Here is a 13,905-nt window from a genome sequence, read left to right as displayed (position 1 = left end):
ATGGACGGTGTCTGCCTGGACTCAGACCTCAGAAGGGAACTTCTTGCTCCTGGCTTCTCTGAGCGAAAGGCCAAGCCCCAGAGGCAGACATGTCTGGGATGGCAGCGAACCCCTGAGATGCGGCTCAGGACAGGCAGATACCGGCAGTGAGTGGAGCCACCGGCTCCTTCCTCCTCGCTCGTGCTTTGGCCGCAGCGCAGTGTTGCATATTTGGAAGGAGCTGAGCTGCTCTCTGCCTGCCCAGACCTGACGCCCAGAGCAGGGGGGGCTGGAAGGGATTTTTGGGGGGCTTTTTCCTGCAAACGGGAGATGATAGAAATGCCCGGGTGCCAGGATGGGGACTCAGTGCTGTGCTGTCTCTCAGCGATGCAGAGACGTGAAGGGCTGTCGGCTCCTTTCCTGGCAGATGCTGCGTGTGGATTGGGCTTCCCATCCTCGCCCTGTTGCTGTGGGACGGCTCAAATATCCCCGGTCACCTGAGGCTGCGCTGGCTCTTCTTCAAAGCCCCAGGACTCGTCCCTCGGAGGGTCCGGCTGCCCCCTCGCCGTGCCCCCCGCCAGCTCGGATGTCAGCACTCGGGTTTCCCCGCGCTGCTGGGGCCAGCTCCGGGCTGCCGGGACGCGCTGGCGACAGTGGACGCTTGTGCTGCTTCAGTCTGGCTTTTGCATGAAGGCACCTGAGCCTGGGGGCAAGTGTGGGCTGGAAGAAACACTGAATAAAAGCCCAGGGGCCCCCCAGGTAGCGGGGGCTGTGCCTGTGCCATGGGGAGTGCAGAGGGCATCCTTCTGAGGGTGCCCCAAGCCGTTTGTGCTGAGGCAGGGATGTGGCTCCTGCCTCTAGCTCCTCTCCAAAGAGCAGGACACATCTCTTCCTGCTCCCCTTGATTCTTGGTGGGTGAGGGCTTAGCCTTAATGTATGGGGGACCCTGTTGGGGTGGAGAGCTTAGGGACAGACCCTACAAAGCTACAAAAGTCCCTGCCACACCTATGTGCCGCATACCTGGCTGCTGGCACTGGAGAGAGCACAGTGTGTGCCATGTGCAGTGGAGCTGGAGTGGATTCTCAAGGGCTTTATTCCAAAAGGGGACAGTCAGGCTGGCAGGATGTCCCCTGGGAGAGGAGACAGTGGCTCTCCATCCTGCACACACCGCGTCAGCAGAGGAGGGAACAGGTCTGAGGGAGAGGAGCTGAAGGCAAAGCCTGGAGTGTCCCTTCATCCCTCATCCCTCCATCCCTCATCCCTGGCTTCCCTCCCTGGTTGACTCTGACCCTTCCCTGCACAGATTCTCCCCCGGGTGCTCTCCTGCACTGTTCTGCTCCTCCTGTTCGTTGCTGTGCTGAGCAGAGGGAAGAGGTGCAGCATCACCAAAATCCTCCGGCAGTACCGCGCCGTCATCTTCCATGAGATCCAGAACTTGGTGAGTGGTGGGGCAGGGTTGCCCAGGACCCTGGTCCCCTCCTGGATGCAGCCCCGCTGTGGAATGTGTGAGGGGAGGGATGAGCTTTGAAGTTTAATAAGGGGCTGGCCGCTTTGCTGGCATTACTGGGGAGAGCGCTGTGCTTAAACTGGGGATTCCTGCCCCGCGTGGGAAGCACCGATGCTTTGAGGTGCCTGATCTTCTCCTTGTTTTATTTCTCCAGAAAAACCTGAGCAGGTCAGAGGACAGGAGCAGGAGGGCTGGGCCAGCTTGTCGTTCAAACAAGGTGAGCACTAAGAGACCCAGAGCTGGGGCCGCCTGTGGGCTGAGCCCCTGGGGAGCCATCAAGCCGCCCTGCCACTGGGACCATGTGCTTCTCCCCTCTCCAGGACCAGAAGATCCTACTCTCCATCTACAACATCAGCATGTCCCTGAGGGAGGTGGCTGGCACCCTGCACGGCCCTGAGGAGCTGGCGGTGTGGAAGGTGGCCAGAAACACTGACTTTGTGCTTAGGGAGAACTGCAGGAAAATCAGCAAGGTGGGAGCTCTGTCCCTTCCCAGTCACCCCAGTGGCTCCCAGTTCCCCACCTCAGGCCGTGGGCAGAACCTGCCCTGTTGCTGCTGATGAGAGGTCTCCAGGCCCTGCTCACAGCATCCCAGGGGGGTGAGGGTCTGTGCTGGGTTGGTGGCTGGGGGATGCTGATGGCACAGTCCAGTGAGCTTTAGGTGGGCTGGGGAGGGAAAATCGGCTGGGACAGCGTGGGACAGGCTGAGGGGTTTTGCCACCAGCTCCCAAGCGGGTTTGTTCACCTGTGCCACAATGCCATAGCTGATGGGAACACGGAGCCTCATCCCCATGGGATGATTGCCCCGTGGGTAGGCTCGCCCAGTCCTGCTCTCACTCCTGGGTGCTCATTGGCAAGAACTGGGATTTCTCTGCAAAGGGCTGATCTGGGCTCCCCCGGTATCCCTGGGGCCCTGCTGGGATCCCCTACGGCAGAGCCAGCAACTCATTAACCATCGGGGAAAACCCCGGGCAGCCAAGTGCCGGCTCCCCGGCTCTGCCCGATGCTGGGGGTGTGCTGGTGCTGGGGGTGTTCTTCAACTGGGACCAACCCTGCTGGGGTTTATTGGTGTGGGATGGAGCTGCTGCTGGTTTCCAAGCTGCCTGCAGAGCTGACCTGCCCATCTGCCCTGTCCATGGATGTGCTGTGGGGTGCATGCTGCTGGCTTGGGGGCTGACAGGCACCTCTGGGGACCCAAGAGCATCCTTGGCATGGCCTCAGGCAGTTCAGCCACCCCAGCCTGCAGCTTTGCCACACAAAGCCCACATACACGAGCTGTGATGTCCCAGGGTACATTCTCAGTGCCAGGTTTTGGCTTTCATCCCCCTGACTAATGCCCATGTGGTGTGGGGGGTGGTGTTTCTGCTCCCTCGGCACGCTGACCACAGAGCCCACCGCCCATCCCGGCACAGCCCCGGCGCGGGGGACACGGCCGCAGGAGGAAGCAGCTGCGAGAGATCAGGAGGAAGGTGGAGAGGTTGGCGACCTGCTGGGAGAAGCTCTACGCCCTGCACGCCCCCCGCTGTGCCCCCCGGGACTCCTAGGGACACGGCGCCGGAGGGACGCACTGCTCCGGCACCGCGGCTGCCGGTGTCTTGCTTGGAAACCTGGGAAAAACTCAACCCTGAAGGCAGCAGAGTTGCTATCGGTGGGTGCCTGGTTGAATTTATCCTCCTGGTTGAAGCGGAACCCAGGGAGCAGCCCCATCGCCTGTGGTGGGGGCTGGAGGGCTAGTCTGTCCTGGGATGGCTGTGGCAGAAAGCTGGAACACCTGAAACATGAGGAAGAAGAACGGGAAGAGCTGAAAAAAGGAGGTGAAGTGTTGGATTTCTGTGGTGCTCTTGGCCCTGCATCACCTGCTGCTTTCTTGGGGACAGTGGTTGCTTTTTGGGGCAGAAAGAGGATGCACAGGACCATGGCTTGGAAGGCTGTTCTGGAAATGGGATCGCTGCACATCCATAAGGCTGTGAGAGTGGCCAAGCTGCCGAGAGGGACACGTGTCCCTCGTGCGCTGCTGGGACAGGGGCACCAGCTGGGTACCTGTGGTGGATGGGGAAACCTGGGTGCATCACTGCGTGCCCAGGGAAGCCCAGGGAGCACTGGTGCTCACCGATAAATAACAAAACCCTAGGCAGCTGCTCAAGGCCTCAGGGATGGGCAGCACTGCAGGGGGAGCTGGCTGCCCAGCACTGTGGGTGCCCTGGCACCCCCCGGCAAAGCCAAGCCTGGAGGGATGTGGGCTTCGGTGAGATGGGGAGCATCCTGCCTCATCCCTGTGCCCTGCCAGTGCCCTGGCCGGCTCCCTGCTCCCTCGTTCAGTGCCAAACAGTCTCTGGGAAATGAAAAATAAAACCTCATCTTCCCCAGAAGCCCTTCAGGTGCTTTATCGGGTGACCTAGGGGCTCTCATTCCATGGAGGGGGCTGGCACGGTGCAGGCTCTGGGCACGGTGCAGGTGCCGTACGAGCACAGGAAGGCGCAGGCAGCGGCGGTGGCCACTGTGGCATCCTCTGCCCATTGTGCCAGCATCCCTGGCCATCAGGCCGCCATCCTGCTGGTGCGTGGGTGGTGGCTCTGCCGCAGGAGCTGCTTTTCTGGGAGCTCATTTCCCTCCCCTAGCTGTGGGCAGGGCTGGAGCAGCGGTTAGGTAGGGGGGGGCTCGTTTGTGCCCCTGCCTCAGTTTCCCCAGCCCATCTGTGTTCAGGTGGACACTGTCACAGCCATGAGTGTGGCCAGCCCTGGCTTTGTGGCTGTGGGGACAGCTGTGACACGAGGTGGCAGCAGTGGGCTGTGTGCACTGAGCGGAGCCGGACGGCTGCCCACGGGCCTGTGTCCCCATGGACAGGGTGTCTCCACAGTCGGGTGTCCCCACATTCAGGGCCACATGGCCACCCGGACGCTGGCCACACCAGCATCCCCTGTCCCCACCGGAGCATTGGCCGCTTCCCTGGTCACGGTGAGGGTACAGCAGGGGGGAGCAATGGGTTTTGCCCATGATTGGGACCCCCACCCATGTGACTTGGGGGGGATGGGGGACATGACTCCCTGGGGGTTTCTCTGGGAGTTCCAGAGCTGTTGCGGGTAGGGGGATGCAGGGAGTGGGGGGGCAGGGGACACTCCGGGGTCCCTGTCCACCCCCTGTCAGGGACTCTGCTTGGGGGTGAGAGCAAGGGGCTGCAGGGGGTGCTGCTGCTTTTGTGGGGTCCCACCGGGTCCTGTGGATGTTTAGCAGGATCAGTCCTGCTGCCTCCATGGTGGGTTTTGCAAGGGTTTGGATTTGAGTTTTCCCCCTCTCATCCCAGCCACCATCCTCAAATATAACAACAATCCCCACAGCATCCCACCAGCATCTCAATGGCCCTGCTGGGATGTTGTGATGGTCCCGTCAGAACCCAGTGACTTGTGCACTGGTGTGAGTGGGACAGTGGCTCGGGCCAGGGTGACTCACTGCCTTCTTCTGCGTCAAGGCTGGAGCAAAGTCCCCTCCCTTCTCCGTCGACTCGTCAGCACCTTCTCAGAGCAATAACCGGCTCTGTTTGTTACCTTGCCTGTGCAGGCAGCAACAGGGGAGCGCCGTGTGCTGCCTGCAGACCCACCTGGCATCTCATCCCAGCTGCCTGTGCAGGCAGAAAACAGGGGAGGATGCACCCAGTGCTGCCAGTTTGGTGTCTGCGTGCTGGTGGGCGGTGTGTGCCGGCGTTTGCAGGGGTTTATAAGCACTGGTGTGCTTGCCGTGAGCTCACCGTGAGCTTACTGTGTGCACCGGGAAGGGGAGAGGGGGCCCGGTGCGGCGGCAGGAATGAGCGCATGGAAAGGAAGGAAAGAGTGAAGGAAGAGGCTGAAGGGAGGGAGGGGAAAAGTGAGGTCGCAATGCCGGTGGAATCACAGCAAAAAAACAGCCGGAAAAAGGAAACAAGGCCCTGAAAAGTCAAATAAAAATAGCAGCGAGGCGAACTCAAGTGTGCAGCACATGGGAGTGAGCGCATTTCCTTCGAGGGCAGCACTGCACGCTCCTGCCTGCCCCGGGGGGGCCGCTCTGATGTGGCTCCAGCAGCTGCTGCCGCCGTGGTCTCCCCCGTGCTGTGCCAGCCGGTCGGTGCCCGGGCAGCCCCCACCTCACCCATGGTGTGGCCAAGGTTGCCATGTATGCTTGGGCACGCTATGGGTCAGGACGTGCAAAGGTTGCACATGTGTGTGTTAAAACCCGGGGGGAGCTCACCGGCCGTGCTCTCGCCCCCCCGCCCTGTGCCATGCGCCGCCAGCTGATGGCCTTGCCAGATGCATCCGAGCTCTGTGCAAAAAGCTCGATCACAGCTTCCTCCCCGCGCTGCTTGTTTTGCAATCATGGCGGGGCCTGCAGGGAGATGGGGGTCTGGGGGGGGACCTGTGGGGATGGGATCAGGTATGGAGATAGGGGTGGGTTCTCCCTACCAGGACCAGCGTCTGGCATTCCTACCCGACTGCAGGCTGAGCTCGAAGACAGGAGCAGACCCCAGCGTGCACGGCGGACCATGCCCAGGGACCTTGCTGGGGGACGGCGGCTGCCATATTTCCACAGAGCCAATGCCGGAGGCACGTTTCGCCCCTTTGGGCCATCACCATTTCATCCAAATGCAACTGCCCCAGAGCTGTCATCATCTCGGGGTGCCAGCAACCCCCCTGGCCATTGTCTGGGTGTCCCTCACTCATATGGGCCCCCTGTTTCTGTCCTCATCCCCCTGGCAAGCGGGGCCGGTCCCCTGGCAGCCCCGGCGCTGGGGGCACTGGCACACGCAGGCTGTGGCTGACAAAGCAAAGCAGCGTTTTTTTGTTCTCTCCCATCTCCCTGCAGCATCGTAAAGCTGTTGAAAGCCCAGATTTACGGTGTGATAAACACCGGGGGCTCTGCTGAATATTTTACTGCTCCATCCTTTGGAGAGCGACTGGTTTGGAGGAGCGGGGAGAGCCGGGCGCGGGGCGGCACCCCCAGCGGCATCACTGCCCGGCTCCAGCTGGAGGACAGCGGGTCCTGGGGGACAGGGACGGTTGGGAGTGGGGCAGCACGGAGCTGCGCTGTGGTCCAGGTGGGTCCTGGAACCCCCCACTGTGGGACGCCGGGTGCCTGAGCCCCTCCAGGCAGTGGGAACGTGCTGAACCCCCATTTCCTGGGCCCGTTACTGGTTTTGAAGGCATCTGCTGAGCAGATTGTGGTACGGTGTGCCTGTGTCAGGACATGCCAGCCGAGAGCAGGGGTGTGCCCAGCCCGGCTCCGGCTGCTCGCCCTCCCCGTAGGTGCCGCGGGCTGCTCGGCGGGAGGCTGATCCCACTGGGGAGGGCTGGGGGAGGCTGGAAAGCAGCTCTGCCCTGCTCCACCGCCTCTGCCAGCAAGAAGTTTACAGCCGCGGGGAGTGTGCATGTGTATGTAAGTGCAAGTATATGTCTGTGCATGCATGCACATATGTGTGTGCATGTGAACATGTGTGTGTGTGCATGTGATTATGGGTGTGTGCATGGGGCTGTGTGTGTGCATGCAGTTTTGTGTGTGCAGGAGTGTGTGCATGTGCCTATGTGCATGTGGATGTGTGTATGTGGATGTGTGTATGGGTGCATGCATGTGATTAAGGTGTGTGCATGGATGTATGTGTGTGTGCATGTGATTATGTGTATGTGCATGTGATTATGGGTGTGTGCATGGATGCGTGTGTGCATGGAGGTGTGCATGTGGTTTTGTGTGTGCATGTGTGTGCAGGAGTGTGTGTGACTATATGCATGTGTGTATGGGTGCATGCATGTGATTATGAGTGTGTGCATATGGATTTCCATGTGCACATGGGTGTATGCACGCTTGTGTGTGTGCATGGATGCGTGCATCCAGGTTTTTGTCTGTGCGTGAGTATGCGTGCATGTGCATGCGGATATGTGTGTGTGTGCGTGATTCTTCTCCATGGCTGCTTCCTGAGGGATTGGCTGCAGCCCCTGGCACCCTCCTTCTGGCTGCCGGAGCCGGGCACGGGGGCCACCAGTGGGACGGGATGCCGGGCTCAGTGGGTCGCCAGCTCGTGCCGAGGCTGATGCTGCCGGTCCAGGTCCTGATGGCATTGTGGCTCCCTGGGCGGGTGCTGGCTCCAGCGGCTCTCGACGCCTGGCAGGAGCCGGGAGCAGCGAGGGACCCGGCTCCAGCACCAGCGCAGGGCCTGGCCACCCCGACCCGCCGAGGAGCCGGGGGGCTGCCAGGGCTCCGCTGGGGACTGAGGGGGGGACCGAGCTGCCCCCCACCGCCGTGGCCCCCCAGCCCTGCTGCTCAGCCCACAGCATCCTGCGCCGGGGCCCATTGTTCGGCTGTGGGGCATGATTCTTTTGTCAGAGCTTGGTAATATTTTATTCTAACAATTAACCAAACCCGCCCGGGCTCTCGAGCCTGTTTGTGATTATTGGAGGGCAAATTCCCCAGCCTCACTCCCTCGTGGCGTGGCTCCGCCTGGGGAGGGGATCCAGCTTCGCTCCCACTGCCACAAGCTTGGGGACCCCCAACCGCGCCAAGAGCCCCCCACTCCTGCAGCTGGCGCTGGGGGGGTTCAGTGGCCTTGACCCCCTCGTGAGCCCACAAGCATCATCGACATTGTCTCTGCGGCAGCGGGACCACGGTGGTACAGGGGCAGCGGTGACTCATAGTGGGGGGGATGTGAATCACAGCCCCGCTCCCCAGGCAGGATGCAGCCCTGGGCTCACAGCTTGCCGCATGCGAGCGCTGGACCGCAGGCTTTGTCCTCGGTGGGGTGGCAGCGGCTCGCTGCCCGTCTGGGATGGGATGGGCTGAGATGGGGCTGCTGCTCTTCCTTGGGGCCCCCCAGCATCCTGGGATGCTGGCACAGTTTTCGCAGCTTCAGCTTTGGGGTGGGATGAGGGTGCTTTAGTGTCTGGGTGATCTCTCTGAGGGTCCTTTCTGTGCTCAGGCTGGGTCTTCATCACCACTTGCTGCATCAGTGGTAAAAAAAGCTGCACCTCCCTTTGCAGCATATCCCAGAGAGGAGTTTGTCCAGCATGGGTTGTCAAACCCCTGTGAGATCCCTCGCTCGGGGCCAGCTCAGCTCATCCCACCTCACCCCACTGCTGTGTTCCCACAGATGCTGAGACCCCAGCCTGGTACCGTGGCTGGAGCCGCGGCTGGAGCCGGCAGCTCCCACTGGTGCTGCCTGTTCTGGGCAGAGGAGCTGGAGCTGAGGGTCAGGACGGGCGCTGTGGGTGATGCCACCCAATGGGAGTGAAGCAGCCGGTGCTGGTGCCCCGTGGCGGGATGTCCAGGTCAGCCGGGGGTTGTTATCTGTGCTGGGGGAGACAACCCTGGAGGTTTTCTCTTCAGTTGGATGGATAGAGGGAACCTGGGAGCAGCCGGGACACAGAGGGGGTTCACAACCGCAGGGCGGAAGGACAGGGGAGGGGCTGGTGCCACGGTGCTGCCTGGCACTGCCAGCATCCTCGGTGGCTGTGGCCAAGTGTAGGCAGGGAGTGGGCACAGGCAGCACATCCTTCCCGCAGCTGATGGGGTAGAAGGGACCAACCCCTGAGCTAGTCCCCCGGCCCTGGCCAGTGCCTAAACCTGCTCCTTCAGAGCCAGAACTCCTTCCTCAGCGGTGCTGCCTGGCTCCTGGCTCCCAGCTTGATCCATCATCTTAAAATACAGCGAGTCGTCAAGGCAGAGCCGCTCGGGCGGCCGGGCCAGGCAGGGCAGCCGGAGTGCGGCACCGGTGAGCAGCCCAGTGATCAGTGAGCCACCAACGGCCACCGCCAGCCCCGCCACCTGGCACAGCGCCTGCCCACCCGCCCCACTGTCCCCCCACTGTCTCGATGCCGCCTCGCTGGCATTGCCCCTGGTGGGGGACACCTGGGACCTAGAGGTGTCCTCAGATGCTGCCAGGATGGCCACAGCGCTGGCTGCAGCACCCAGGATGCCAGGCAAGCCATGGAGGTTGTGGATGCCACACTGGTCCTGGAGCAGGAGCTTTCTGGCCAGGAATGGGGTGAGGAACCTGAAGCCAAGGACACACACCATGGCTGAGAGGCTGCCCAGGGTGAGGGCGGCCACCGGTGACATGGCCATATTGGCCACTGCACCAATGGCCACCCCTCCGGCCAGGCTGCCATTCTGCAGGTGGCCAGGGCTGAGCTTGCTGTCCCTCTCCAGCAGGCTGGAGGCCACCACCGTTGTCAGGGCACTGGCGCTCATGGCCAGGAGTGTGTTCAGGATGGCGCAGTGCTGGGCATCTCCTGGTTGGCAGAGGACGGCCACAAAGCTAGGCCAGAAAACCCAGAGGATGAGGGTCCCCACCAGGGACATGAGGTCAGATCGGGGTGTCGGAGTCTCCTTGGGGTGCACCGGCCACCGTACTGCCCCAAACAGAGCCTTGGACACACCAAGGCCAAAATAGCATGAGAAGACATGGATTGTGATGGTGCCCCCCACATCCAGGACACCCAGCCGGGTGACGATGGCCCACTCGCTGGCAAGGTAGACAGGGACTTCGCAGGCGGCCACGATGAGGAGCTGGCAGGGGCTGGTCCTCCCCAGGACAGCCCCCACGGAGATGAGCACCGTCACGGCAGCAAACTCCGCGGCGAGGAGGTTGTGGAGGTCCAAGTGTACCTGGCCGTGGTGGAAGTGATGGAGCAAGCCCTGCAACACCAGCGCCCATTGCGTGGAGAAGTTGAGCAGGAGGAAGTTGTGGGTGAGGACACTGAGCCCGTAACGGGGTAGGAATGTCAGCAGGAGCCCCAGCCCCACCACCAGCATCACCTGGATGTCCTGGAAGAGGGGGAAGATGCTGTAGAGCTGGTTGGCCACCACACTGGCATCCTCTGCCTGCACCGAGGGCTCATCGTAGGTGACGAAGAGGGCGAAGAAGAGGAGCAGGGCACCCTGGAAGAGCCCCAGGGAGAGAGGCAGGAGGCGACGGGGACAGGCAGGGGGTGACACAGCCATCCCAGGGTGAACAGGAGGGGACGGTGACCGGCGGGACAGCTGGGCATGGGGTGGCAGCACCCGCAGGACGAGCTCCGCTTGTTTCTACATCAGGGTTTTATGGCCACAGTTAATTTTTAACTGAAGATATAAGTTTATGTGCCAGAAGAGGAGTTTTTTCCCCTACCCTTCTTTAAACACAACGCCCATAAATTACCCACGTGCTCTTGTTTGGTCACCATAAAAAATAGATGTGGGGGGGTCAGGATTTTGAAGGGAAATGAGAAAACAGCCATGGGGCAGAGCAGGGAACAAGGACAATCTGCAAGGAGCCATCTGGGGATGAGGGCACCAGGGCACACACCCCCATTTAACCCATCCCAGGAATGGGGACCAAGCCACTGAAGTTTCCAGAACAATGCTGGGAGCTCAGACCCCCCCAGATCCCAGCCTGGCTCTGCTGCATCCCACCCGGAGACGACTCCGGCACCACCACCACCCCGCACTATGGGATGATGCTCGTTTTGCTCGGCAGTTGCCCGGATTTTGTGAAGCACCAAAAAGCTCTGAAATCAGGGCCGAGAAGGTCGTTTTCTCACAGGTTTGCATTGGCTTGAATGGCTGGAAATTCATTAACAATTAGTGCGCGAGAAAAACAAAGCCCAGAGCAGCCAAGCAGCTACCCCGAAGTTTCTGGGTTGCTGCTTAGTGTGACATTTTGCCAGTGAATGTCTGGAAAAAAAAAAATTAAAAAAAAAATATATGAGAACCACAAGAACAAAAGGCAGAAGGGTTGGTAAATATTTGTTCCAGAGAGAAGATATTTTTGTGCTGTCCCTGATCTCAACACCCCTGCCGCGGGCGCTGGCTCCGCGCCGCTCTTCGTCATTGTTACTGGAGGATGAGGCAGGCGAGGGCGCAAAATGGGAAACAATTGTTGAATAATCTGCGCGAGGCTCCTCTGCCAAACCCTCCCCGGCCATTTTTCATCCCAAAGATGCTGGAAAATGGGGACAACGTATAGGAGGAGGAGGTGCTTTGAAGGCAGTGCCGTTGGGGTTTAAGAAGGGTTGTGTTGTGCCCAAGCCATTGCCAAGGGCAGCGGAGTGGGGTGAGAACTGTGGGGGTTTGCGGGATGGATTTGGGATATTTGTCCATCCATAATGTGTCCCTGGTGATGCCAATGGCAGCGGGTGCTCCCGCTGCCCAAGGAAACAGGGGCAATGAGTGTGGATGCAAGCACAGCCTCCCCTGCCTCTTGCTCGTGTAAAAAAGGCACAGAAAGGCAACTTCAGCCCTCTGACCTTCATCCTTGGCACGCCATGCCAGCCCGCCAAAGGGATTTTCAAGGGGAGAGCCTGGTGCAGCAAAACCTCTTTGGTTGATGGTGAGTGATGCTCGGAGCAGGGAGTGCTCATGAAATGAAGGAGCTGGGCTGGGGCCTGGGGAAGCGTTTTGGCCCTGACCAAGCAAGGGAGCCACATGAGAGTAAGGGCAGGGTTTCCCCGTCGAGCTGGGCAGCTGCATGCTCATCCCTGTGTGCTCGCTCCCCTCCCGCTGCCCTGCAGCAGCTCAGCCTCCCGCTTCTCCCCTTCCCACTTTGGTTCAGGGCTTTTTTTAAAGTGAGGTTCAATAAAACACTGAAAGAAAAAGCTTTTGAAAAGGTCTTCTGAAAAGCAGAGTGCCTCGAAGATTGCCAAGTGATGGCAAAGTGCCTCCTGCGAGGAGGAGGAAGAAGATGCTGAAGGAGACGCATCCTCCCGGAGCACCTCAGCACTGCCAGATCTGCTGGAGAGTATAAGCATCATGTCGGGAGGTTTGGGATGTACAAGCCCTCCTGCATACAGCTTGCTGGATCAGAGATGGTGACATGGGATGTGGCAGCGTGGGGACAGGGGTGTTTTAGGAGGTGACATGGCTCCTTGTCTCGGCTGGCGAGCGATAGGGAGTTGCAGGCTCAGCAGGATGTCCTTGCATACATGCTGTTTTTCCACCTGTGAATCTTGCCCTGGCAGCACTCAGGGGTTGGAGGTGTTTATCTGGGCTCCCAGAATGGCAGATACCAATAGAGAGGTCCCCACAAGACCCACAGCCCCCACATCCCTCCCACCAGCATCCTCAGATCTGCTGCATCCACCGCCAGCACACGGACACACATGGGGTCTGGAGACAGCCACTACCACATTCCTTTGCCGAGCCCTTCTCTTGGGAAAAAAACCACCACCGTCAGCCTCCTCAACCCCAAATGAGACGAGATACAAGAAGCAGTTATGTCCAAGCACTCCCCAGACCAAAGACCCTGCTGGCGTGCAGATTAAAAAATAACTTTTATGGTACCCATAAAAGAAGGTCGAAATTTCAAGAGGTCGCTGGGAAGGTGAAAGTCCCCCCCACCCTGGAGCACCCCCGAGGGTAGCAAATGATTAACCCTACGGTACAGGGTACGCCGGTGGAATGCTGCGGTGCTGGTGGGGGAACTGGTGTCGGGAGGACAGTCTGATCCCTCCAGTAACATTTTCCAGGGTTGGAGAATTTTCTTTCGGCACCAAAGGAGCGAGGCTTGGGGATGGAGGAAGCATCTGGCGCGGGCCGGGGCAGCGGGGAGGCGAGCATTGAATTCCACCCCCCACGTCCCCCTTTCACTGTGTGGGCAGTTGTTTTATGGCAGAAGGGGCTGGGGAACCATTTTAGCATGGATCCACGCTGAGACTGCTCGAGGAGTTCCCCGCTGAGGGCTGGATACAAAGAAAAGCTGAATTAACCGAGGGTCATATAAGGCAACAGGATCTGACAGATCCGAGCCAATATACGCTGGCAACAGCCAGTCCGTGGCACTGTGAGAAAACACTCCTGCAAATTTAACAAATCCCTACGGTCTAGAAAGTCATGTACAAGAAATTACTAATGAAGGGATCTAGTCATATCTGGATTTCCAGACGTTGGTCGTGCTCCCACCGCGTTCTTTGCAGGCCATATAAGTCCATGGATCTGAATCCCGGGCGCTGGAGAAGCAGGAGGATTGTTCCGATCGGCTCGTCTGACCTCCTGCGTCAGCTCCCGGCGAGGACGGGACGGATGCTCAGCCCCGCCGGGCGGCGGCGGCCGGATCCTGCGGGCCTGCCGCCCTCGGGTGGGATGGAGATGCCCAAAAATGAGTGTGAGGGTTGGGGACACCGTGGTGGCACCGGGGTGTCCCCCCGCATGGTGGCCACCCTGGGGATGGGTGATAGGGACCGGCTGGAGGGAGCAGGAGGTTCATCCCCTAGGCTGGAGCACCTCAAAAATCCCCATTCTCTAAAAATTCTGCTGCAACCCATGGAGCTGCAGCTCCAGCCCCTCTGTAGGTCCGACATACACACTCGCCTGGTGTCTGAGCGAGCCGAGAGCGAGCACCGCCAGAGCTTTAAAAGCCCAAATCCAGCTCTGGCCCCAGGAGCTGCGGTGCTGAGTGTCAGGAGGTGGGTGGGGGACCAGTCCCTCCTGCCCAG

The 13,905-nt window shown here is 60.2% G+C and overlaps 2 protein-coding genes across 2 annotated transcripts; one reads left to right on the top strand and one right to left on the bottom strand.

The window, feature by feature from the left end:
• LOC308046683 (uncharacterized protein C20orf204 homolog) lies at nucleotides 1–3,429 on the top strand (the record flags this gene model as incomplete). Its single annotated transcript, XM_080354679.1, has 6 exons — nucleotides 1–146; nucleotides 407–653; nucleotides 1,283–1,417; nucleotides 1,641–1,703; nucleotides 1,807–1,956; nucleotides 2,872–3,429. The coding sequence occupies 6 exons, from the start codon at nucleotides 1–3 to the stop codon at nucleotides 3,025–3,027; spliced, it is 897 nt and encodes a 298-aa protein (XP_080210805.1). The 3' UTR covers nucleotides 3,028–3,429.
• Nucleotides 3,430–9,052: 5,623 nt separating this feature from the next.
• On the bottom strand, nucleotides 9,053–10,438 carry LOC308046682 (ammonium transporter Rh type A-like; the record flags this gene model as incomplete). Its single annotated transcript, XM_080354678.1, has 1 exon — nucleotides 9,053–10,438. One exon carries the CDS (start codon nucleotides 10,436–10,438, stop codon nucleotides 9,053–9,055), a length of 1,386 nt encoding a protein of 461 aa, XP_080210804.1.
• Nucleotides 10,439–13,905: the final 3,467 nt, after the last annotated feature.

This window comes from Nesoenas mayeri (genome assembly GCF_963082525.1).
Source record: "Nesoenas mayeri genome assembly, chromosome: 16".
Classification (NCBI taxonomy): domain Eukaryota; kingdom Metazoa; phylum Chordata; class Aves; order Columbiformes; family Columbidae; genus Nesoenas; species Nesoenas mayeri.
This window is presented reverse-complemented; position numbering and strand designations above follow the sequence as displayed.